This window comes from Rattus rattus, chromosome 1, assembly GCF_011064425.1.
Source record: "Rattus rattus isolate New Zealand chromosome 1, Rrattus_CSIRO_v1, whole genome shotgun sequence".
Classification (NCBI taxonomy): Eukaryota; Metazoa; Chordata; class Mammalia; order Rodentia; family Muridae; genus Rattus; species Rattus rattus.
The window spans coordinates 270,771,740-270,794,603 of NC_046154.1; the positions used below are offsets into that span (position 1 = coordinate 270,771,740).

At 52.9% G+C, this 22,864-nt stretch overlaps 3 protein-coding genes across 3 annotated transcripts in view; 2 read left to right on the top strand and 1 right to left on the bottom strand.

Annotated features, from left to right (window-relative positions):
- The first annotated feature begins 840 nt into the window (after positions 1–840).
- Positions 841–1,474, top strand: LOC116890230 (dynein light chain roadblock-type 1). Its single transcript, XM_032890961.1, has one exon. It carries the CDS (start codon positions 867–869, stop codon positions 1,155–1,157), a length of 291 nt encoding a protein of 96 aa, XP_032746852.1. The 5' UTR covers positions 841–866; the 3' UTR covers positions 1,158–1,474.
- A 1,601-nt stretch (positions 1,475–3,075) lies between these two features.
- Tmem106c (transmembrane protein 106C) lies at positions 3,076–8,866 on the top strand. The gene is made up of 8 exons (XM_032885746.1): positions 3,076–3,183; positions 3,686–3,876; positions 5,098–5,161; positions 5,744–5,903; positions 5,994–6,134; positions 6,517–6,566; positions 6,967–7,020; positions 8,197–8,866. Exons 2-8 carry the CDS (start codon positions 3,696–3,698, stop codon positions 8,327–8,329), a joined length of 783 nt encoding a protein of 260 aa, XP_032741637.1. The 5' UTR covers positions 3,076–3,183; positions 3,686–3,695; the 3' UTR covers positions 8,330–8,866.
- Positions 8,867–13,111: 4,245 nt separating this feature from the next.
- Col2a1 (collagen type II alpha 1 chain) overlaps positions 13,112–22,864 on the bottom strand; it is a 29,070-nt gene continuing 19,317 nt past the window's right edge. The window contains exons 31-54 of the mRNA XM_032885757.1: positions 22,668–22,721; positions 22,399–22,443; positions 22,156–22,254; positions 21,789–21,896; positions 21,351–21,404; positions 21,035–21,088; positions 20,620–20,673; positions 20,264–20,317; positions 19,873–19,980; positions 19,338–19,391; positions 18,871–18,924; positions 18,032–18,193; positions 17,752–17,859; positions 17,421–17,528; positions 17,153–17,206; positions 16,906–17,013; positions 16,668–16,721; positions 16,448–16,555; positions 16,155–16,208; positions 15,633–15,740; positions 15,043–15,331; positions 14,671–14,858; positions 14,133–14,375; positions 13,112–13,694 (exon numbers count right to left, since the gene is read on the bottom strand). Coding sequence (XP_032741648.1) covers positions 13,548–13,694; positions 14,133–14,375; positions 14,671–14,858; positions 15,043–15,331; positions 15,633–15,740; positions 16,155–16,208; positions 16,448–16,555; positions 16,668–16,721; positions 16,906–17,013; positions 17,153–17,206; positions 17,421–17,528; positions 17,752–17,859; positions 18,032–18,193; positions 18,871–18,924; positions 19,338–19,391; positions 19,873–19,980; positions 20,264–20,317; positions 20,620–20,673; positions 21,035–21,088; positions 21,351–21,404; positions 21,789–21,896; positions 22,156–22,254; positions 22,399–22,443; positions 22,668–22,721 — 2,469 coding nt within the window. The 3' untranslated portion in view covers positions 13,112–13,547. The remainder of the gene's footprint in view (positions 13,695–14,132; positions 14,376–14,670; positions 14,859–15,042; positions 15,332–15,632; positions 15,741–16,154; positions 16,209–16,447; positions 16,556–16,667; positions 16,722–16,905; positions 17,014–17,152; positions 17,207–17,420; positions 17,529–17,751; positions 17,860–18,031; positions 18,194–18,870; positions 18,925–19,337; positions 19,392–19,872; positions 19,981–20,263; positions 20,318–20,619; positions 20,674–21,034; positions 21,089–21,350; positions 21,405–21,788; positions 21,897–22,155; positions 22,255–22,398; positions 22,444–22,667; positions 22,722–22,864) is intronic.

The window sequence follows — 22,864 nt, forward strand, 5'->3', positions numbered from 1 at the left end:
GTGGGGTTTAGGTTTCTGGCTTGAAGTTGGAGAAGAGGAAAAAGAAGAACGCACCAGAGGGGGAGGTAGGAGAAGCTGCCGGGGGTCAAAATGTGGCCCCAAGAGCTGCTCGATTGGAGTTAAGGGCCTCCCAGATGGAACATAGTAAATTATAAGTAATAACTCTGCGTTATCGATAGGAAAGTAGGCTTTAACAGCACAGAGGGTAGGCAGCTGCCCAGCCATTGTGCCCTTTAGGGCTTATTGTAAATGAAAAGGCTGTGAGTGTGTCTTTCACTTGTGAACTCAATAACCAAGGCAGGGTGGAAACCCTGGCTGGGATTTTAAATATTTAATACTACGTTTTATTGACAAATTAACTTGGAGAACAAGGTTACATAGTATCACTTGGTATGCATGAGAATCTCTTAGTGGGGACAACCAGATCTCAGGGACCAGTATTCAGTATTTGAATACCTAGCTGCACCAGACCAACCCCAACGGCTTCTTCTTCAGCTCGCAGGTCCAGTTGCTGCCTTCTGTTTCTCTGTCTCCTGACTCCCACCATACTGTTGTTCGTCCATGGTGTGGACGTCAGGTCTATCTTCATGGTAGCACCCAAAGGGTGTCCAGTAGAGGCTGCAACATGTGGTGACACCTTTGTGAGAGTGGACTTTTGAGCGATACACTTGATCCCTTGGTAGAGAACAAGGCCATTCTACAGGTGAGTTACTTACCAGAAGCATCTCAAGCAGAAAAGCCTTACCAGAACAGGGCTCTGACGAGTCCAGCAGACCATACACGTGGGCCTATACCTTGGGGCTAAGGCAGTCAGTACAAACTAAGACCGTGGGCTGTGCGATTCGGAGCTGCTGTGTCTGTCCGAGATGGCAGAGGTGGAGGAAACACTCAAGAGGCTTCAGAGCCAGAAAGGAGTGCAGGGCATCATCGTGGTGAACACAGAAGGCATTCCCATCAAGAGCACAATGGACAATCCCACCACGACACAGTACGCCAACCTCATGCACAACTTCATCTTAAAGGCGCGGAGCACTGTGCGTGAGATTGACCCCCAGAATGACCTAACCTTCCTTCGAATTCGCTCCAAGAAAAATGAAATTATGGTGGCACCAGATAAAGACTATTTCCTGATTGTGATTCAGAATCCAACTGAATAAGGCACTGTCTTGGCTTCCTGTGTCATTCCTTAATTTAATGTCCCCCGAGAATAATAGCGTTAATCATGTCAGTGGGCACATGGTGGCTGCCTGGAGCCATGCAGACCTTGGCATTGGTGAAGGGCAGCTCTGCCCACCCCACCAAGGAGTGCCTCTGATGATCCGGTCAGTCCCTAGAAGAGCTCAGTTCTCTCTCCAGGCTTTGGAATGAGAGCTCTTGATAAGCCCACAGCCAGCTTCCTTCTAACCTTCAGTTCACTTTGTCCCCCTTGGAAAGCTGTTTTTGTTTTTTTAAACTAAAAATAACTTCAACCCCCCAAAAAAAAAAAAAAAAAAAAAAACTAAGACCGTGTCTTTCATTAGACATGGTGGCATGCCTTTAATCCATTTGGGAAGCAGAGGCCAGCCTGGTCTACAGAGTGAGTTCCAGGGCTATCTACACAGAAAACCCTGTTTCAAAAAAAAACAAAAAACAAACAAAAAAAAAAACAAAACAAAAACAAAAACAACCAAAACCAAACCAGATAAACAAAAACCTCCAAAACCAAGACCAATAAGGGGCCAAGTCTTTCCTCTTTGTGCAGGGCTTGTATTTCTTAGGATCGAGTCCCACTGTAAGGACGTGAAACCTAGGAAGATGGGAATTCTATCAGGGACCGGATTTCTTTGATCCTTCTGTCCAGTGTTCCTCATGTCCTCTCCGTCACAACGCGGCTACTTTAATCTCTGACACCAAGCTCCCAGTCCAGAAAGGAAGAGCCGGAGGGTCAGTTGAATTCCCAGCACCCACATGGTGGCTCACAACCGTCTGTAATGGGATCTGGTGCCCTCTTCTGGTTTGTCTGAAGACAGCAATAGTGTACTCACATAAAATAAACAAATAAATCTAAAAAGGGGTAGACACAGAAGTATGAAAATGTCAAAGAAAGAGTTGTGTAAAAACATTTCAGGAATTAGATGAGGGACAAAGTGGAAGCGGGGTGGTTGCTCTCGGATCCATCTAAAGATCCATCTAAAGGCTCCGTGAGCTAACAGTGGCCAGCAGTTAGATACGGGTCTAAACTCTCAGATCAGCCACGTTTCCTACAGTTACACAGGGAACAGGGAGGTAGCAGAGGGCCAGCCTCTCCCCGTTCACACGGGTCCCTCTTTCACCCAGTTTTAGAATATCAAAATAAGTCTTCTCTGATACCCTCTTCTGGTGTGTCTGAAGACAGCTACAGTGTACTCACATAAATAAAATAAATACTTAAAAAAAGATAAGTCTTCTCTTGCAGCTCTTTCTATGTTTCGGTTTAAAACGGGGTCTCACTTTACTGGCTGGCCTCAAACTCCAGTTCTAGGCAACCTTGAATTTGTGGCGATCCTGTATCATCACACGGGGCTCTGGAGGGCTTTAGTCCTCTTTGCTGGCTTCATTTCGATTCTGCGGCACCCTAGCTTTGGGAGGAGCTCTCAAACCCATTATGCCCGTCACACTTTTTTTGTGGATAGTGGTCCTGAAATAGGATCATTTTGCAAAATTGAGCTTTGGGCTTCATGCCTTTTGACTAGCCAGCAGAACTCTGGTGGAAGTTGCCCCGAATCAGGCCCCTTGTCACTGTGGTTCCCCATAAACTCTTAGGCATTCAGCTCCTCTGCCGGGACCTAGGGCAGATTCTGGGTTTGGGATTTCTTTACACTCCGAGTCCCTGTGCGGAGAGAATGGCTTTGGGCGTCCTCCTCCTGCACAGAAGCGCTCTGATCCGGAAGCTCTAAATCTGGGGTACAGAGGAGCGTCGTTGTGTCTCCGAGCACCTCCCGCAGTTCTCTGTCGCTCTCTACCGGTGCTAGGTGTACTGCAGCTGCGCGGCGGGAAGGACGCGCTGGAGCTCAGAGCGCAGGCGCAGGCGCTCGCCCCGCTCCTCCGGCGGGCTTGCCATTCTGCGCCTGCGCACGGGCGGAGGCGCGTCGGAGACTCGCTGGAGCGGGCAGGTGGAGGGAGGAGTGGTCCCGGGAGTAACAGCCAGGAGTTGGTGCGCCACAGGTCCGGGGCGCCGGCGTTCCCCGGGCCTCGGAGGCCTGAACGCGTTCGGAACATGGCTTTTTGCGGGGGCGTGACCTGAGCCCGCCTCCTGGGCTGGGAGAGGAGGAGAATGGGGATCGCTGAGGCCTTTAATTAATTTGGTGCCTGTTGTTTGTTTGCTCGAGGTGCAGCCTGATTGCCTTTTGAGTTTGCAAACAGTGGGGAAGAAGCAGCGGGGTGGGTTGGGGAGGCATGAGGGGAGATGGCGTCTCCCTGGCAGAGAGCCTAATCCGGCGAGGGCTGTCCCATTCCCGGGGGATGGGGGGGGGTGCCGGACACGACACAGGACACTGCTGCAAAATGAGGGCCGCAGTAGGACCTGCCGGTGTTGCGCATAGGCTTAGAACACCAGCTTCTCACTCAGTATTTTACACTTCTTGTAGAAGTGATTTTTTTTCCCCTAGAGCGGCCCCATATGGACACTAACACGCGCTCACCAGCTCCATTCCCATCCCCCATGTAGGAGATGATACATGGGGTCTCAGCACTCCTCTGCCCTCACATTTTGTCAACGAAAGAAGGATGACAATCCGGAGGACTTGCTGGCTGAAAGAGATCAGGAGGAAGCCATCGCTCAGTTTCCCTATGTGGAGTTCACTGGGAGAAATAGCATCACCTGTCACACCTGCCAGGGAGCAGGCTACATCCCAGAAGGTGAGACCAGCGGCCATCAGGGAAAGCGCTCTGGTATCTGCTCCAGCCAGCAGCCCTCCATAGTCATGGCCCTGAATTGTAGCCAGCTTGGCTCGCCAGATAAATGGGCAGATTGCAGGCTTTGTTTTTTGGTCTTATACTTGGAACCCTTTCTCTTCTTCATGTCTACTCCTTTATTAATGCCTTAGGTTTCTCTTCCGGTTGTTCTGATAAAATACTCTGACAGAAACAATTTAGGGGATGAGTTTGTTCTGATTCACAGCTCCAGGTCACAGCCCATCACTGAGGAGATCATGACAACAGGAATTTAAAGTTGCATATATCACATTATCGTCGTAGGAAACTTTGAGCAAGAGGTGCTTGCACCCAGTTCCCCTTTTCATTCAGAGAGACAGCCAATGAAGTGGGCACCACCCACATTTAGGGAGGGTCTTCCCACTTCAAAAAACCCAGTTAAGAAAATCATTCAGACTGGCCAACTGGCCAACCTAATCTCTGTAGCTCATTGAGTCTCCTTCCCGGGTCATTCTAGGCTCCCGGCACTAACCATCAGTATTGTCCCAGCCTTTCTTTGGTTTGGAATATTTTTTTTCTCCACTGCGAGATTTGTTGACAAGGATGTTCCTCTATTGCTCTTGCTCATAAGGACTGCTCCAGCACTGTGGAGGAGCTATTCTGGAAGCTTCTTTACCAAAAAGGCACCAGTGAGCAGTAGTCAGAGCTCAGCAGAATACCAGGGGGGTGGGGACTGGCAATCCGCTCAGGAGCGGGGCCTGGATTATCTGTAGTAACAGCTGCTACTAAATTGACCCTAGAGGTTGGGGAAGCCACAAAGTTTAGAGCTATTAAGAACCTTGGAAACCATGCACTCACCGCAAAGCTACAAAGGAAGAGAGACAGTGGCTTTGAGACGTCTGTGACTTTGTCACAGACAGCGAAGAGCTCCCCCAGCCTCAGTGCCACCGCCCCACAGCGCTGGTAGAAGTTTTGTAGTCTGTGGCATTCTCAGTAGGTTTATCTGTCTCTCTCCCCCCACCCCCTGCCTCTGGCTTTTCTTTTCCTATTTCTACATTTACCGGGTTCTTCTTCATTCAACCAAAAAATGTACATTTTAGTGTCTAATCCCAGAAGAGTCTTTGCTGTGGCAGTTGGCAGGGAAATGTGACGAGAGGGGCTGCCCATACGTGGGATTTACAGAGTGAGTCTTTGCTGCTTTTCTAGAGCAAGTCAATAAGTTGGTGGCTTTGATCCCCCACAGTGACCAGAGGTTGCGTCCTCAGAGAACGTGAGTTGGCCAGCTCTCATCTGCTAACATCTGTTTCTGTTCCTGACTCCTCTCTGTGAAAAAATGCCAATTAATTATTTGAGAAATGATGTCTGTTCTTGTATCTGTCCCATTTCCTTATTTCCTTTATCTACTTAATATATGATTGTTACCTTACTCGTTTGCTTGTTTGTTTATTCAGTGGTGATACTGAGACTTGAACCCAGGCTCTGTTGCTTACTAGACAAGCACTCTTCCGCTGAACTGTAGCCTAGCCCTTCCCCATTTCCCCTAGAACTTTTGCTTAAGTGAAATATCCCGGTCTGTGTTACAGTCTGGGCAAAGACTTAGAAATGTCTTAAGGGTCAAATAGAAGAGGGATCGGAGAAACAGGCCAGCCTGGGAGATGAGCAGGTGTTTGGAGGGCGAATGGTATTCAGATGGGTTGAAGAGCCTTTTCTTACCCCATTGCTCCGTACCCAGCCTGTGGTTCCCGATTCTGTGGGCTTCCTTTTCCTTTCACTGCCTCAGATTTGTGTTAATCGGGACCATTTAGGCTCCGGTATCTGACTGCCCACCGTGGCCCTGTGCTGTCGTTTGCAGGAAGCAGTACGTCCTCCTGTCGGTCCTGCTGTGTCTCCTGGCATCTGGCCTGGTGTTCTTCTTTCTGTTTCCACACTCAGTCCTTGTGGACGATAATGGCATCAGAGTGTCGAATGTCACTTTTAATAAACAGGACTCCCTTGTGGTCCTCGATGTGACGGTAAGATGTAGGGCCTCGCTTCCAGACGTGTGCTCTTGCTGGCCTCGGACCAGGACACTTAACTCGCGCTTCCTCCCTTTCCTTCCCCAGGCCACCCTGAAAATCAGGAACTTCAACTTCTATCCTGTGGCCGTGACCAACCTGTTCAGCCAGGTTCAGTACATGAAGGCTGTGGTTGGCTCATACACGGCTGCGAATGTCTCGCTCATTCCCCCTCGGAGTGAGCACCTGGTAGGTGGTCGCTGACGGGGCTCTGCCCGCATGCTAAGGAGGAGAGTAGGTGCTGTGGGAATGCTGTAGTTCCTTTCCATTCCTCTCTTTTGCCCGCCCCATGAAGACCTGGTGAACTCTGTAATGACGGGCAGTTGGGAGGGGATAGACACAGCTAGCATTTAAGTCCTTGGACAGTGAAAGAATTGCTAAGAGAAAGACAGTCATCAAATCAAGAGGAGGAGCCTGAAGCCGGAGGCCTCTGGGGGAAGGGGCCTGAGGTATTTATTCCAGGCTCCTAGGCTGCTTACGGGAGATGCTTTGTATGTGATGAACGAATGATCCAGCGTCTGTGGACAAACCTGCTCACCGCAGGCTGATGTGGGTCTTGCTTTATTTTCAGGTGAATTTTACGGTGAAGGCTGAGGTGGGAGGACCGTCTTCCTATGTATAGTAAGGACAGAGCTCGCTATATTGTGCTGCCCGTGGACCCTCTAGCTTTCTGCAGGGGTTTTGGGGAGGAGATGTCATTGTGACGTGACTGCAGTTCTGGGCTTTCTGAAGAGAGCATTAACCACTAGAAACGTTAGAGCCCCAGCGTGTAGACAGTGGCTTTAACAAACAGGGGGCGTGGTGTCGCGGGTGGAGAACGGCACTTCGAGGGGCTCAGAACCTGTGTCCTTGGCAAATATTGCAGTTTGAAGGGTAGGCATGGGAAAGAGAAGGTCCCCTACGCAGTCCAACAGCGTACCTCCACACTGCCCTCTACGTCCCCTGGAAGATGGCACTGTTCTTGCGCTGCTCCGTTTTCAATCAGGTGACCGTGTCCCGTGTCTGTGTTTGCCACCCACAGCTTCTACTGCACACTTCCTGCCATCCTGGTACACAACATTGTGATCTTCATGAGGTAAGTCCCCTGTCCTCCCTCCTACGGCCTCTCGCCCTGAGCCTGGGCCACTTGAGAGCTTCCCACACCCTCTGGGGGCTAACAGGAGACCCTCACCCGCCTTGTAGCTCAGCCTCAGGAGGTGGTGGTCTCTCAGGGTGGAGTCCAGAACCCCTGCATAGGCTGCCAGATCCCCAGTGAAGATTTAAACAACCCCTGTGGGAGGGGGGCTGGAGAGACGGTCAGAGCCCTAGCTGCTTTTCCAGAGGACCCATGCTAGATTCCTAGCAGGTGGCCCCTCACAACTGTCCGTAACTCCAGTTTCAGGGGAGCAATGTGTTCTTCTGGGTACCACACTTGCACCTTGTGTACAGACACACACGCAGGGAGAAACACCCGAACACATAGCTGTTTTCTAAAGAGTTAGAAGAAACGTTGTGCGTGAAATGGGTTCTAGTTTAACTAAACGGGCAATCCTGTCAGAGCCCTCGAGAGTAAAGAGCAGCCCAGCTTTCTCAAGGCATACGTAGTCTCTGGCGACAGAGCCTCTAGTCTGGGACCACGGCTGTTCGGAGTGAGGACGACAGGCTCTAGCGCAGATGTCAGACATCGGAGGATCGGAGTGAGGTTTCTCAGCTTTGTCGGTGACTGTGGGTGCTTAGGAAGGGCATCCTTGTCTCTGCTCGCTTCCGGGAGCACTCACCTCAGTTGTGATGAACCAGAAGTGCCCAGAGGCTATACCAGAAGCTCCTCTATGGGGTAATATCGTCCCTGGTTTAAAAAAAAAAAAAATCGGGGTTGGGGATTTAGCTCAGTGGTAGAGCGCTTGCCTAGCAAGCGCAAGGCCCTGGGTTCAATCCCCAGCTCAAAAAAAAAAAAGGAAAAAAGAAGAAAAAAGAAGAGAAAAAAAATCTGGGGTTGGGGATTTAGCTCAGTGGTAGAGCACTTGCCTAGCAAGCCAAGGCCTAGGTTCAGTCCCCAGCTCAAAAAAAAAGAAAAAAAAAAAAAATCGATCCAGAAGGTCGCTTCATGACGCAGAATTTGGCGATAACCAGAAAGGTCCTCTGGCCTCTTGGCTACGTAACCACGAAGACAGAAGCCTGGGCCCCAGGTGGGCGGTATCCCCTGGGCTTGTGAGGACTTAGCTGGGCAGTGTTTCCTGTCTCTTTACTCTCTTCATGGTTTTCCTCTTGCTAGGACTTCTGTGCAGATTTCATACATTGGCCACACATCCCAGAGCACCCTGGAGACGCAGCACTACGTGGATTGTGGGGAGAATTCCACAGCCGTTCAGAGCCTGCTCTTAGTTCCCTGGGGGCCACACCTATAGAAGGAAGCCTAACATCTGTCCCTGTGGCTGGCCCAGTGCATCTTCCCATGCACCTGGTGTTTTTCTCTTGGAACCAACAAACCCACTGCCCAGTGCCTCGTCTGTGCCCAGTGTATAGTTAGCGCTCAACCTCAGGCTGAAGAACCGGATTCCGATATTCTGGCTGCTCTTGAGTCGTTATAAGTTGAGATGAACCAGGGTTCTAGGTTTTCAGACCCGAGTAACACGAAGGTAGGATGCTCGTGCAGCTGCAAACTCGGTGTGAGAAGCACCAGCAGGGCAGGGTGTCCAGGACACCCGTGAAGAGCCCCCCTCAGTGGCTGCCTTTGCATCTGCTGCCTAATACCCACCCCCACCCCCACCCCCTTCTCCCCCCAGCTTTTCAGAAAGGTTTTGGCATTTCTTTTCCTTCCCATACAAAGTGATTAGTTTTCCCCCAAGGGTCTACTGAAGGGCTTGACGGACCTTTGATCCACTGGCTGGATATTGGATTGGGAATTTGATAGAGGAATAAACGCTGCTTTTGATTGATCCGCACTGCCTCGGACTGCCTGTCTGCCTTCGTAGGCGCCTGCGAGAGAAACTTAGAAGAGCAGCTTCCTAAGGGGAACACCGAAGGTGTGTTGAGGGAAGAAGAGAGAGGGTACCCCAACTGTGTCTTCCTTGCCGCTCCCCCTCCCCCTCCCAGGAGCACCTTCAGAGCAGCCTCAGTCCCGTGTGCCCGCAGCAGGTCTCAGTTCCGGATCAGAGCGCACAGTGCCCCCTGGAGGCCGGAAAGGGCAGGCAGCGATGCCTGAGGAAGGAAACTGCTCCTGGGGGGAGGAGCAGCAACCTCTTCCAGAGTCCTCAGGCATAATAGGAAGACCTGATTGGAGGTTTCTTCAGGCGCACTGCACTCTAACCCAGCCGGAAGTGGTCGGGTCCTGCGCTCTGCTGAAGTGGCCTTCAGACTACCAATGCACGCCCGCTAAGCAGCAGTTAACAACAGTGCAGCTTAATCTTAGGTCTTCCATCCCTACCCCCTGTTCTTGGCTTCATTTCCAGTATTTGCCTAATGACTCCCCTCTTTGAATCCTCAAACTAAGATTCCATGACTAGTCGGCTGATAACAACCACGATGTAGTTACCAAAAGCAGGGCTTAGTATTATAGCTATGCTAATTGAGTTGCTGGTGGGTCCGAATTCTGGTGACAAGAAGAGGTACAGATCAAGCACACCAGTTTAAAAATGACATCCTTGGGGGCTGGGGATTTAGCTCAGTGGTAGAGCGCTTACCTAGGAAGCGCAAGGCCCTGGGTTCGGTCCCCAGCTCCGAAAAAAAGAACCAAAAAAAAAAAAAAAAATGACATCCTTGGGCTGGAGAGATGGCTCAGTGGTTAAGAGCACTGACTGCTCTTCCAGAGGTCCTGAGTTCAATTCCCAGCACCCACATGGTGGCCCACAAGCATCAGCAATGGGTTTCAATGCCCACTTCTGATGTGTCAGCACAGTGTACTCAGATAAGCAAAATAATAAATAATTCTTAAAAAAAGAAAATAAAGAAAAAAATAAAAATGACATCCTTAAAACAGGACATATCCACCTATGAGACAATGTTGACACTGAATTTTTCAGTTTTCCCATTTCCCTTTCTAGATTCTGTCTGTCCGTCTGTCTGTGTCTGTACATGTGCACAGAGGCCATGGGATGTCAGGTGTCTTCCTCAGTTGCTTGCCACCTTTTTTTCTGAGACGGTTTCTCACTGAACCTGGAAGTCACCAGTTGTCTAGGGCCTGAGCAGAAAGCCCTGGGGCCCACCTGTCTCCACCTCCCAGTGCCCGGTTATAGACAGACACCAACATGCCGAGTCTTCACACGGTGACAGGGACCTGAACTCATGCTCTCGTGCTTCTGTGACAGGCACTTTGCCAACAGAGCCATTTCCCCAGCCCTGGTTTTTCTCATTTACACAAACATCGCCTGTCATCTCTCTTGACCTCACACTGCTGATGCAACACCTGACAGAGACCCACAACACACAGAACTCTCCGTTGATAAGTCTACACCGTCCCCAAAGCATTGAGGGCCACCGTGTGCACCAATTGCACCGTATGTGCGGATTGCAATTCCTGACGCAATTCATGGGTAGGGATTTCTATCACAAGCCATTTATGCTTGTCAGGCCCCATATAGGCCACAGTTTATCTATCTCCAGGGGTTATTCTGCCTTCCTGGTTACCCTACGCCCCCTAGGACCTTCGAGATCTCTGTCAAGTATCCTGAGGATTCTAGCCCAAAGTTTACAAGAAATCATTAAAAGAATCTGCCTGCTTGTTCTGCATAAATCCACAAGCCGCAGACTGTTTCCTCTGAGCAGAATAATCTTTTTCTTTATAAATAAGATACCATGTTCCCCCAGTTATTCAGGGGGGACACTCTTTTTTTTTCTAAAGATTTATTTATTTATTTAATGTATATGAGTACACTGTAGCTGTCTTCAGACACAGCAGAAGAGGGCATCGGATCCCATTACAGATAGATGGTTGTGAGCCACCATGTGGTTTCTGGGAATTGAACTCAGGACCTCTGGAAGAGCAGTCGGTACTCTTAACCGCTGAGCCATCTCTCCAGCCCCAGAGGGGACACTCTTTCAGGAAGTGTCCAGTGCTTTACTGAGCCCAAGGAACTTGAGAGTAACTCTGAGCTACAGCTTGGACATCTGGCTCCTAATCCCAAGTCCTTAAATGGGAGATGCTTCCAGGGAAAAGAATTGCGAGACGGGAACGGAACGGAACCTAACAGAGTCCTGTGATCAGTGGGCCTCTCTGCTCTGTCCTGCTGGCTCCAGAATTTACCCAATGCAGTATTCTTCCTGGAGAGAACTGCCCTCCTGGGGGCACCAGGAATCCAGGATTTATTAATGATCCAGGTTGTCTCCACATCCCTTTGGGATGCAGAGGAAGAGACCAAGCAGGGCGTGTTCTCTGGACTCCCCTTTTAGCCTCCCCCGATGCTCCACCAGCCATTCATTGAGAAGCAGTCCCAATCTTGTCTAGGTTTTCCTGGGCAGGTAGTGGGTAGGCTACAAAGAATTACCCAGGTACCCTTCGGCTTCCCACAGAGCTCTGAGCCAGCGTCAGGGTCTGCTGGATGTTTTACTCAGGGAATGAGCCCGGGAGTTCTGATTCTCCAATTGGATTGACAGGTTAGAGGTGAACTCAGCAGCTCTTCCGCTCCACCTGCTGTCCTAGCCTCACAAGTGCTCACCTGATGGGCGGGCCTCCCTTTGCTGTCACCAGCTCTCCACGGATAGAGGTTGCCTTTTTTTCCTTATGAAGTAGATATAATTATGTGGGAGGATGTGTATGGCACTGGGACTCAAACTCCGGGGATTTGTGTGTGCTAAGGAAGCACTCTGGCCTTGAGCCACTCTTCCAGCACCAATCCTGTGCTTTTAAACACCCCACCATTTTACTTCCTTGGGTGTCACAAGCGCTTCATTCAGTTAATTTTACATCACACTTGGAATACTAATGCATGTAATTTCCCTCAATTCTTTTTATTTATTTTTCTAATTTCTTTAAAAGAAAGGATTCCAACTTTAAAAGAAGGGGACAGAGCGGGAAAGGGGTCAGAGAAAAGCGTGGGTGTCTCGTTTACAAGATGTACTAGGTACCTTTTGAAATTTGATTCACAAAATACCGCTGTCGTGGAGTGTTATCTCCTGCCCACTTCGCACAACCTCACCACTGTGTACCTCTAGTGGAGAAGGGAACAGCACACGCTCATTTCTGTTCATTTCACACCCAAGGCATTGGAAAAAAAGGATATTCAGCCATGGGAAAAGGGAAGTTTTCTATTCCGCGTCTGGAGTGCGGAGAAGGTCAGTAGGAGCTTTGAGCACCGGTCTACAGAATGACGGATAAGGGCGGGGCCAATGTGAGTGGTGGGCGGGGCCATGGAGTAGGGGGCGGAGCAAGGGAGGCAAGGAGCCGAGCCTTTCCCCTCTCCTTGTCTCAGAAGCTTAGAGAAAGAACGACCCCTGGGGATTTATACCCCTCCCCTTTGTATCCCCTTTCCACCCTACTTTCCACAAGGAGCATCCCCCAACTCCCCGACACTAAATCTCAGTGCGCCCTGCCTTTTCTCCAGCCTGCAGGTGAGGTGCGCTCTGCTCTGCGTTTACTCTCAAGAACAAGGTCATCCCTCTGGTCCCTCAGACTTCTCAAACTATGGCTCTAATGGTCGAGTGTAGTCTCCTCAAAGGTGTGCGCTGAGGTTTGCTCCCAGGGTGAGGTTCTCAGGTGGTGGAACTTCGAGAAGTAGGTCCTAGGGGAGGTCCTCAGGTCACTGGGGACGGACTCTCAGAAAGGTCTGTAGGACACTGGTCTCTCCCTCCTCCTCTGCTTCCTGGCTTACAGCATGAGCAATGGCTCCTGAGCTCCCACTATGACCTGCTGCTACCTTCCGCTAAGGTCCAGGTCAACACAACTATCTAATTTTGTAAAAAAAAAAAAAAAAAAAATCCAACAGAAGAACCATTTTCTAATCCTCCTCTGATTATGTAACCCACGTCAGGTGTTAGCAGGAGACTAACAGATACGGTTTGGTTCCTGGTCATCACTGGATTCCGCGAAGTTCCTAAGTTTAGAAGGCAGGTCTTACGTGTGTGTGAGAGCACCAAACCAGACAGTATGACTGAATTCAAAGGTCCACAGACAGTCTCAGGACCACATTTGGGCATGCAACAGGGCCAAGGACTGGTAAAAACAACCGGAAAAACAAAACACACAAGTCACCGTGTCCTTTCCAATGATTTTTTTTTTTTTTTGGTTTTTAATATCAATTGGTGTTTTAAAAAATACAGAGGTGTTTGACACAGAATAGCACCATTGTGTAGGACACACAGTTCCTGCGCCCAGCACCTGTAGGGGTCTTCTGGCTGGGCTGGGAGCAGTCACTCGGGGGGCGTCTGACTCACACCAGATAGTTCCTGTCTCCGCCTTGACCCAAAGGTCTTACAGGAAGACAATAAATAAATAGAACTTCGAGATTTTATTTCGCAGTCTGCCCAGTTCAGGTCTCTTAGAAAGGGGAGAATGGTCCGGACTGTGAGGTTAGGATGGTTGAATATCAGGTCAGGTCAGCCATTCAGTGCAGATCCTAGAGTGACTGCGGTTGGAAAGTATTTGGGTCCTTTGGGTTCGCAATGGATTGTGTTGTTTTGGGGTTCAGGGTTTTACAAGAAACAGACAGGCCCTATGTCCACACCAAATTCCTGATCAGGCCCTCCGATGTCCATGGGTGCAATGTCAACAATGGGGAGGCGTGAGGTCTTCTGTGATCGGTACTCGATGATGGTCTTGCCCCACTTACCGGTGTGTTTCTAGGCAGAAAAGGAAGGGCGTTATTCAGGTGATGCCTAGCAACAAGGAACGGCTACCCAGCACCCCCAAACTAAGCAGCCACAAGGTGGGAACGACACTAAGTGGCTCGCTAGACTTTCTCTCCGTTTGCCCAAGCCCCCTCCTCTTCGATCGTCTCCTTAATGGCAGAGCCCTTCTCTGCTTCTCTCCCTTCTTCCCACCCTGTGACGGTCTCTCCTCTCATAGGCTAATTTCTACAAATACTTCTATGGGAGTCGGTACCCCTGCCTGCATCTTCGTTTCCTCCGGATGAGGAAGCGAACAGGCCTATGCAGTATACACACCCCTCCCCTGCCACTCAGCCGGGCTCCCACATGCCTCCTTGTCTCAACCCTCTGATGGGTCTCGTCGCCATAGGAACGTGACCTTTGTCATAGGCCAACCTCAGCCCCACTCACCGTGCAGCCGTCCTTCAGGGCAGTGTACGTGAACCTGCTGTTGCCCTCGGCCCTCATCTCCACATCGTTGGAGCCCTGGATGAGCAAGGCCTTCTTGAGGTTGCCGGCTGCTTCGTCCAGGTAGGCAATGCTGTTTTTACAGTGGTAGGTGATGTTCTGGGAGCCCTCAGTGGACAGTAGACGGAGGAAAGTCATCTGGACGTTAGCGGTGTTGGGAGCCAGGTTGCCGTCGCCGTAGCTGAACTGTAGGCAGAGGGGTGAGCGTGTGAGACCAGGGGCCCAGCATCTGCTGGAAGCTGAGGCTAATGGTGCATTCAGCTGACAGGGGCTCAGAGTGTCTGTGAGGTACTGGGGTGGGTGTGGAGCAAGCTCAGAGGACCTCTTCTCCAGCTCTAATGGAGAAAATACTTTCTCCTCCTTCCCTCCTCTAAAGCCCAAAGGAACACCGGTGGAGGATACAGAGAAGGAGCTAAAGCATCGGAGGGCAGAGAAGGATACACGTAAGGGGCCAGCTGAGCCTAGACCACCGGGCACTCACGTGGAAGCCGCCGTTCATGGTCTCTCCAAACCAGATGTGCTTCTTCTCCTTGCTCTTGCTGCTCCACCAGTTCTTCCGAGGCACAGTCGCTGGGTTGGGGTAGACGCAAGTCTCGCCAGTCTCCATGTTGCAGAAGACTTTCATGGCGTCCAAGGTGCAGCCCTGGTTGGGATCAATCCAGTAGTCTCCTGCAGGAGAAAGAGGTAGCATCCCATGAGGCTCCTACTCAGACCTGAGGGCCAGACTGACTGTTAGAGGCAGATGGCACTAAGGTACAATGGGTGTGCTTTCCTGGCCCTTCTCTCTGGGGCTGGGGGTGGGGCTGGGGGTGGGGCTTGGGGTGGGGGTGGGGAGCCTGTCCTCCAGGCTCACCGCTCTTCCACTCTGGGTGGCAGAGTTTCAGGTCCTGGCAGGTGCGAGCGGGATTCTTGCGGGAGCCGTCAGGGCTGCGGATGCTCTCGATCTGGTTGTTCAGGGACTTGAGCGTGGCGTCCACCTCGACATCGTGCTGTCTCAAGGTACTGTCTGCCTCGTCGGCCCGCATGTACTGCAGGGGATCGGGGCCCTTCTCTCTCTGTCCTAAGCCAGCAAAGGCTGACATGTCGATGCCAGGACCAGGAGGACCCGGAGGGCCAGGGGGACCAGGATTTCCAGGAGGACCCTGAAACAGTGAGTAGAGAAGTCAGCCAGGAATCATGGGACGAGGCCCTCGTCTGTGTCCATCTGCTGGAACTATGCCAGTGTGTCCACTTCCTGTTCATTTAACAGGGACAGAGGGCAACAGGACCAAGAACATCACAGCAGCTTCCCCACTGCCCCTCCTGGCTCTTCTCCTTCCCAGAATCCATCATGAGCCCTGAGACCCTCTAATGGGCCCTCAGCCTATAGGATGCCTTCACCACTAGCTGCCCTATAAAATGCTGGGAATACCTCTGACGGCAGGGAGGGGACAGGACACTTACAGCAGGGCCAGTTTCTCCTGAGCGTCCACGGGGACCTGGAGGCCCGATGGGGCCAGGGATTCCATTAGAGCCATCTTTGCCAGAGGGACCAACAGGGCCAGGTGGACCCTACAGACCAAGAGAGGAAATGGTAAGAGAACAGCGTACAAGTAATGTGGCAGAGCAGATGCGGCTATGTAGGTGGCCAGCCTGGTAGCGCTAGTCACACCGCTCTGCCTCCAATGCCCCGCGTTGCTCAGCCAAACTCCCTTAATCCATCTCCACTTAAGCCAAGGACCAGCAAGGTACTTCCATGTCCTTCCTAAGTCATGTTTATAAAAATCTTTTTATCAGACTTGTCTTCCAGTCACTGTGACCTCAGATGCTTATACCCACAGCCAGTGCAAAAGAGTCCCACTTTTCTTAGGGAACCTCCTGTGAGGACTGCTAAGTCCAAAGCGTCCTGAAGAAGTAAGGCCCATCCCCAGTCAACTCCTGGCTGAGGCCTTAACCCACTTCATTCCCCAAAACCATCTCACTTACTCTAGGGCCAGAAGGACCAGCAGGGCCAGAAGTACCCTGATCTCCAGAAGGACCCTGTGGAAAAGAAGAAAACAGCAGAGGTCAACACAGCTGGGTATAGAAATTCATCACCTTCAGAATGGGAAGCAATCACGTGCCCACCCTGTCTCCTCCTCTTCCACCCACCAAGAGAGTCCAGGGTCTTCTTAGGAAGACCCCAAGCCTTTTGGGTAGCAGGAGATGCTCAGGGGGCCTGAAAAGTGGGAGGTTTTGGGCAGCCCACTCATGGACAAATGATATGCAGTGATACCCACCGGGGGGCCAGGCAGGCCCTGCAGTCCAGTGAAACCTCGGTGTCCCTTCAGTCCTCTCTCGCCAGGCTCTCCAGCTTCTCCTTTGTCACCTCGGGGGCCTTGAGGGCCCTGTGAATGAGAAAGTCACAGATTTGGTCAAATCTGGTCTAGTATGTGTCCCATCTGAGACCTGGTGTCCCTTTTCCAAGGAGGACTCCATACAGGATATTCCAATACTTACAGCAATTCCACGGGCTCCAGCAGGTCCTGAGGGGCCCATAGGACCTTGTGCACCCTGGGAGGGGAGAGCAAGAACAGCGTCAGAAAATGAAGTGTTAGGACATGAAGCCACTCCTCCACATCTGCCTAGAAGCCCAGAGACCTCAGACTACCTCTAGATGCTCCAAACAGGAGAAAGCAAACATGGAACACCCCCTGCCACTTGGTCACCCTCTTCACCCCCGAATCAGGATACTCACAGCCTCTCCTCTGTCTCCTTGTTTGCCAGTTGGGCCAGCAGGGCCAGGAGAGCCTGGGGGCCCAGGAGCTCCAGGAGCACCAAGTGCACCAGTCTCACCACGATCACCCTGTAGGAGCAAGGTATCAGATTCAGCAAAGAACATCTCAGAAGAGGCAGGCAGAGATCCTTTGTTTCCCAGAGTGGCGCTTAGGCCCAGCGCAGTCCCCTCCCCGGCCCCCATCCCAGAATAGACACCAGTCACTCACCTTGACTCCAGCAGCACCATCTCTGCCAGGGGGTCCATCAGCACCAGGGCTGCCCTGGACAAAGGACATGAGGTTTCACTTAGAGCCGCTCCCTGTTTACTCTCCCACTCTGGTCTGAAGCATAGACTTGTTCACTTCTGCCCAACTGAGACTTCAAAGCTTACACATCCTCCAAGCTTCCATCCACCCTCCTCCTATACACCCAGTCCTGGTCTCTCTGTGTGTCCTTCCCTCAAGACCACTCCGACACACCAAGCTAGGGGCTCACCTCTCGTCCAGGTTCACCTGCAGGTCCTGTCAAGCCAGGAGGCCCCACAGGACCAGGAGGACCTCTGTCTCCAGATGCACCAGGTGCACCCTGCTTGCCGGGCTCACCCTGGAAGGATGCAGACAAGGGCCATGAGTGTACACGCTAAGCATCCCTGTCAGGGCTCCACCCCATCCCCTTCATGAGAATCAGCTGACAAAGGGTTGCTTCCAAGGGAGCTGAATTGAAGGAAGACCTAGGATAGCACTGCAGTAAGAGCTCCCAATTAAGAGTTTTGAGCCTGAGCCAGGCCCGGCCTAGCGGGCTGAAGGAAGAAGCTTTCCTCACTCACCGATGGGCCGGGAAGGCCTGGGAATCCTCTCTCACCACGCTGACCAGGCAGACCAACAATGCCCCTTTGACCAGCCAGCCCCTGGGGACCTGGGGGACCATCAGAACCCTAGGAGAAGAAGAAAGAGCTGGCTCAGGGCTGGGCCTGCCTGCCCGTACCTCTTCCCACCCGTTGAATCCGTTCTGTGCCGCTCCCCTCCCGCGTCCCCCACAGCCCCGCATCCTCCTCCCAGTGCTTAGAGGAACTCAGGTGCCACTCATGGGCCGAGGAGGGCACGTACAGAGGGACCGTCATCTCCAGGTTCGCCTTTCTCGCCAGGAGCTCCTGCGGGTCCTTGAAGTCCAGGGTCACCAGCTCTGCCAGGGGCACCAGTGTCTCCTCGAGCACCTTTGGGACCATCTTTTCCAGCAGGACCAGGGGGACCGGCGGGCCCAGGGTTGCCCTAGGAGGAACAAATACAGACAGTGATAACTCGCTGTCCCCCTCAGCCAAGTTACCGACACCTCTGTGGCCCCCTCCACACTGCCCACCCCTGGTCTCCTCTCCTGTGTGAGAGCTCTGGGCAACCGGCTGTGGCTTCATAGCCCTTGGTTAGCCTTTCTCCATCCATGTGGAATTTCTCCTGTTGGGCCAGCTTCGTCCTCCATGATAGATTTCTCCAGAAACAGCTCCAACCTTGACCCTCTGACCTGAGCCTGCTGTTCACCCAGCAGCCCCTCCTCCACGCTCAGTGCTGGTGGGTGGGATTTTTCCTTATCTCCTCCCTCAGTTATCTGTTCTGGGGCCCATAGCCTTTTCACAGAGTGAAATCTGTGGGTCTAGATGCACTGGACATGTTTAGGAAATGTGTCCTAGGTGAAGGGTATCATGCTAACCCTTCCAGCATACCAAGTCTGAGGGTGAGACCAAGTCAGCCAGGAAGGCTGGGTGGTCTCCCATTGCTCCCAGCTACCAATGGTCAGTCAGTTGCTCCTCCCATTTGGTAGGGGTGGAGAAAACCCAGAGCCATAGGGGCGCTCTTTTGACCCCTATGTTTGGTGGTTTGCTCCAGAGGTCTCTGACCCTATCTGGGTCTCCCACGCCAGGAGTAAGGCAGATCTAACCTGGAATGACACTCACATTAGAACCTGGGGGTCCAACTCGGCCAGCAGCTCCAGGGAATCCGGTGGCTCCCTGTGGGCACAAAGCAGTGGATGAGAGAAAGGCCCTGGATACTTCAGGCCCTCAGCAGAGAAGAGAATCAAGTTGGTAGGTCTAGAGAGCTTGTTTCAGGACAGGGGAATCCAGAAAGGCTGAGGCTACAGAGTTGCAAGTGAACGTTGAGGAGAAAGAGCTCCACTGCACCTGGCCACACAGTCAGGCATGGGTCCCGGTGAGAAGTGTGGCTAGCCTTCAGGGAGCCAAGTGGCAGAGCTGAGGGCTGGGGGCTCTGAGGTGACTGTGCACACACAGCAGAGTTAGATGCCCCCTCTCCTGCCAGGCTGTAGTAGGATTGGCTTAGCCTGGGCATGTTTAAGGCTGGGGAGGGAGGAGGTAAGCCACTGCAGAGAGCAAGGGCCAGAACGTTTTGCATGGGATTCACTCACCGGTGGGCCTTGGGCGCCTCGGGCTCCCTTAGGACCAGTCACTCCAGTAGGACCCTGTGACAGGAAGAAGATGACAGTGAGGGCTGGTGAGCCTGGGGAGGGTGGTAAGCATCTGTCTGAACCCTGAGGTTCAACCCGGGACCCCTGTGGACCAGGCTGTCCGAGTACAGCTACCTAACACTGGGACGCCATACAAAAGCTATTGAATGTGTGCCTTGCCAGTGGGAGACTCGAGGGCTGGACTCTGCAAGGCTTCTACAAAGACAACCCCAACGTCTAACCTCCTGGGAAACCTGCTCCCCCTGCTGCCCCAGGAGACCGACTGCTTGTCTTGGCCGTCTGATCAGTGGTCATAGCCTAGACTCAGTGCTGGAGACCTAATACCCAATCCCTGTGCCTCACGCACCGTGATCTAAGAAAGCTTCTCCCTCCACAGCCGAGGTGTCCACTGGGTTCCCAGTTAGACTCTGCCTGCATGGCCTACCAGGGTCCTGTGTCCTGGCAGCCTCTGCCTCGTGAGCTCAGTAATATTCACCTGTGGCCCGGGAGCTCCTGAGGGGCCTTGTGGGCCGGGGGCGCCAGCGTCACCTTTCTGTCCAGCTTCTCCTTGATCGCCCTTGGCACCAGGCTGGCCATCAGCACCCTGCAATACAAAGAAGGGGCAGACAGTTGAAGGAGAGGCGAGCCGACCACCCCAGGTTCTGCCAAAAGGTTCTGGGAGTTACATGAGTACGGGTCTACCCTGGGCCTGAAAATTGGGTTTAAGACTGGGTTGTTCTGTTGCCGTGGAAACGTGAAGAAAAGAATCCATGTCTCCCTTTACCGCCCTCTTGCTCTCCCTTCCTCTCTCCCCATCGGAAGGCGCCCTTGAGTCCTGGGTGTGGAGCCGGGCTGCATGCATGAATAAGGTAGACAGAGATACTCACAGGAGGGCCAGCGAATCCAGCAGGTCCAGGTGGCCCAGTCTCTCCGCGTTCACCCTGTGAGAGGACCAGGAGGTGTCATGTCCTGTCGCCTGCTCCGTGCTCTCCTCAGAGTGAGAACTCACTGCCCAGGCCAGCTCTAAGTTCAACTCCCCACCCCACCCCCAGAGAGGAGGCATCTGAGTGAGCTGAGTCCCCTGGAAGCCAGAGCACTGGCCATGCCTGGGCCTGTGACCTCTGCCTTTCATATCTTCTCTCCTTCCACCCCTAATCCCAAGGCACAGGGCTAGGCTGGAGGACACATCTGGCTTCCTCACTCCTGGGGCCAGGGAGAGCCTGATTTAGAGGGAGACACTCACCGGGGCGCCTCGAGCTCCAGTACTTCCTGAAGGGCCAGGAGGTCCGACTTCTCCCTAGGAGTTGAGAAGATAGGGATCAGAGTGGGCCTGTAGAACCGAGTGTACCTAGGAAGCCCCGATATTGGGAAAGGGGGTCTGGGTCTCTGGACTCCATTCCTCATCAGCCTTCGTCCCAGTCCCAGCTATTCCCACCTTTCTCCCCAAGGCCTTAGCCAACAGCCCCACCTCGCAGGCTACACATGTCACACTCTAACTGGACCCTCCACCCTCCACTCCGGCCACCACTGTGGTGGGTGACGGCCGATGAGTGAACTATGGCTGTCTAGTAGGAGGTAAGGGGAAGACATTCTAGGGTTGGTGGACAGAGGGACGGAGGTCAGACAGACAGAGGGACAAAAGGTCAGCCACAACTCACCTTCTCGCCATTGGCACCTGCTGGTCCTGGGGGCCCGATGGGCCCAGTAAGACCCTGGAGAGAGAAAGAAGGAGATAAAGGAGGCAGAGAGTCAGGCCAGCATCATGGGGTTCCTCAGGGATTCTGCGGGCCCCATACCCTACATAGACTTTGGTGCGCCCTCCCATGGTCTGAGAGCCCCCACTCACTGTCCACTCCCCAGCTCTAAAGGGAAAACCCCTGAAGTTTCCAAGCCCCTTTTCTGAGCACTAGAAGCCACATGGGAACACCTGTGTCTGTACCCCAACTCCCGGTCCTATAGACAACAGCCACTTACTCGGCCGCCATCTTTTCCAGGAGCGCCCTCTGGGCCTTTCTCGCCAACATCACCCTGCAGGAGAGAACGCCGGGTACTTTAGTGGGCTCTTCAGGACTGATTCCAAGTTCAGCCCTGCCTGGCTAAGGCTCTGGCACCCAGTCCCCGCCTAGGAAGTATTTTCTGTGGGCTTTGTTCAGGCTGGTGGCAAGGAGGAACCAAGGTGAGAAAAGAAGGGGAAGGGGTTGCAATAGCAGAGCAGTTTGGCTGGTTGGATGGATGGATGGATGGATGGATGGATGGATGGATGGATGGATGGTTAGTTGGTTGGATGGTTGGTAGGTTAGTTGGTTGGTTGTGGGGAGGGGTTACTAGTGGCCATGATTCTCCTCTTCAGAAGTAGGAGTGTGAAGGCTGAAGCCTGGTGGGTATGGCTTTGGGGAGAGACCCATTACTTACTCTGTCTCCCTTGGGTCCAGCAATACCAGCTGCTCCCCTCTCACCAGGCATTCCCTGTAGACCTGGAGGGCCCTGAGCCCCAGGGGGACCATCTGGGCCAGCCGCGCCCTAGGGTAAAAGACAAGCAGAGTCTGTAGTAAGCAGCACCTCTCCCTCTCCTTCCCCTACTCTGCCTCCCCCCCCACACACACTATATACAGCCTGGGAAGCCAGGACCCTGAACCCCTATCCCTACTCCCTTCCCCCTTAAATTCCCTTCCCAGCGCCACCTTCCACAAGTTCCTCCTGGCTGGCCTTCTGTGCCCCCTCTCCTCCCTCTCATCCCTCAGTGAGCTTCCCTAGTGCTGCGGGACTTGGCCTCACTTACTTTGGGACCATCAGTACCAGGAGTGCCAGGGAGGCCTCGGGGACCCTGGAGGCCCTGAGCACCGGGAGAGCCACGTTCACCTGGGAAACCTCGCTCACCCTGTGGAAGAGACACCAGGCAGGGATCAGGCAAAAGTGGCGGAGAAGATGAGACAGGGAGAGAGGGAATCCCCAAGCACCCAAGCCAGGCTTCAGTGTTGGGAGAGAAACATGGATGGGCCAAACTGAATAGTGAGACACTCACCCGGGGACCAACGAGGCCAGGGGCTCCAGCTTCACCAGGAATACCCTAGAGAACAAAAAAGGATGTGAAGAGCGAAGGCTGGGCGCTCCGGATCCAAGAGCATGCCTCCCACGGTGGCTGAGCACGTCCGGAGGGCTGGGCTCAGACTTGTCTATAGAGAGCTGGTCTCAGTTCTGGGGTATTCCCAGGCTTCACGGGGCTCTTCATTCACTACGTTTCCCTGGTCTCCTGTACATCAGCTAAACAAGGTCAAAGGGCTCCGCACTCACCTGGTCACCTTGCTTTCCACCTTCACCCGGGGGACCAGGAGGGCCAGGAAGTCCCTGGAAGCCAGAATGACATGGATTAGCAAAGAAGGGAGTCTGGCGCCTCGGCCTCCAGGAGGGCGCAGGACAGGACAGACCCAAAGGAGATGGCAATTAGGGCCAGGTACGGGAAGCCACACTCTGGCACCTCATGAGAGGAG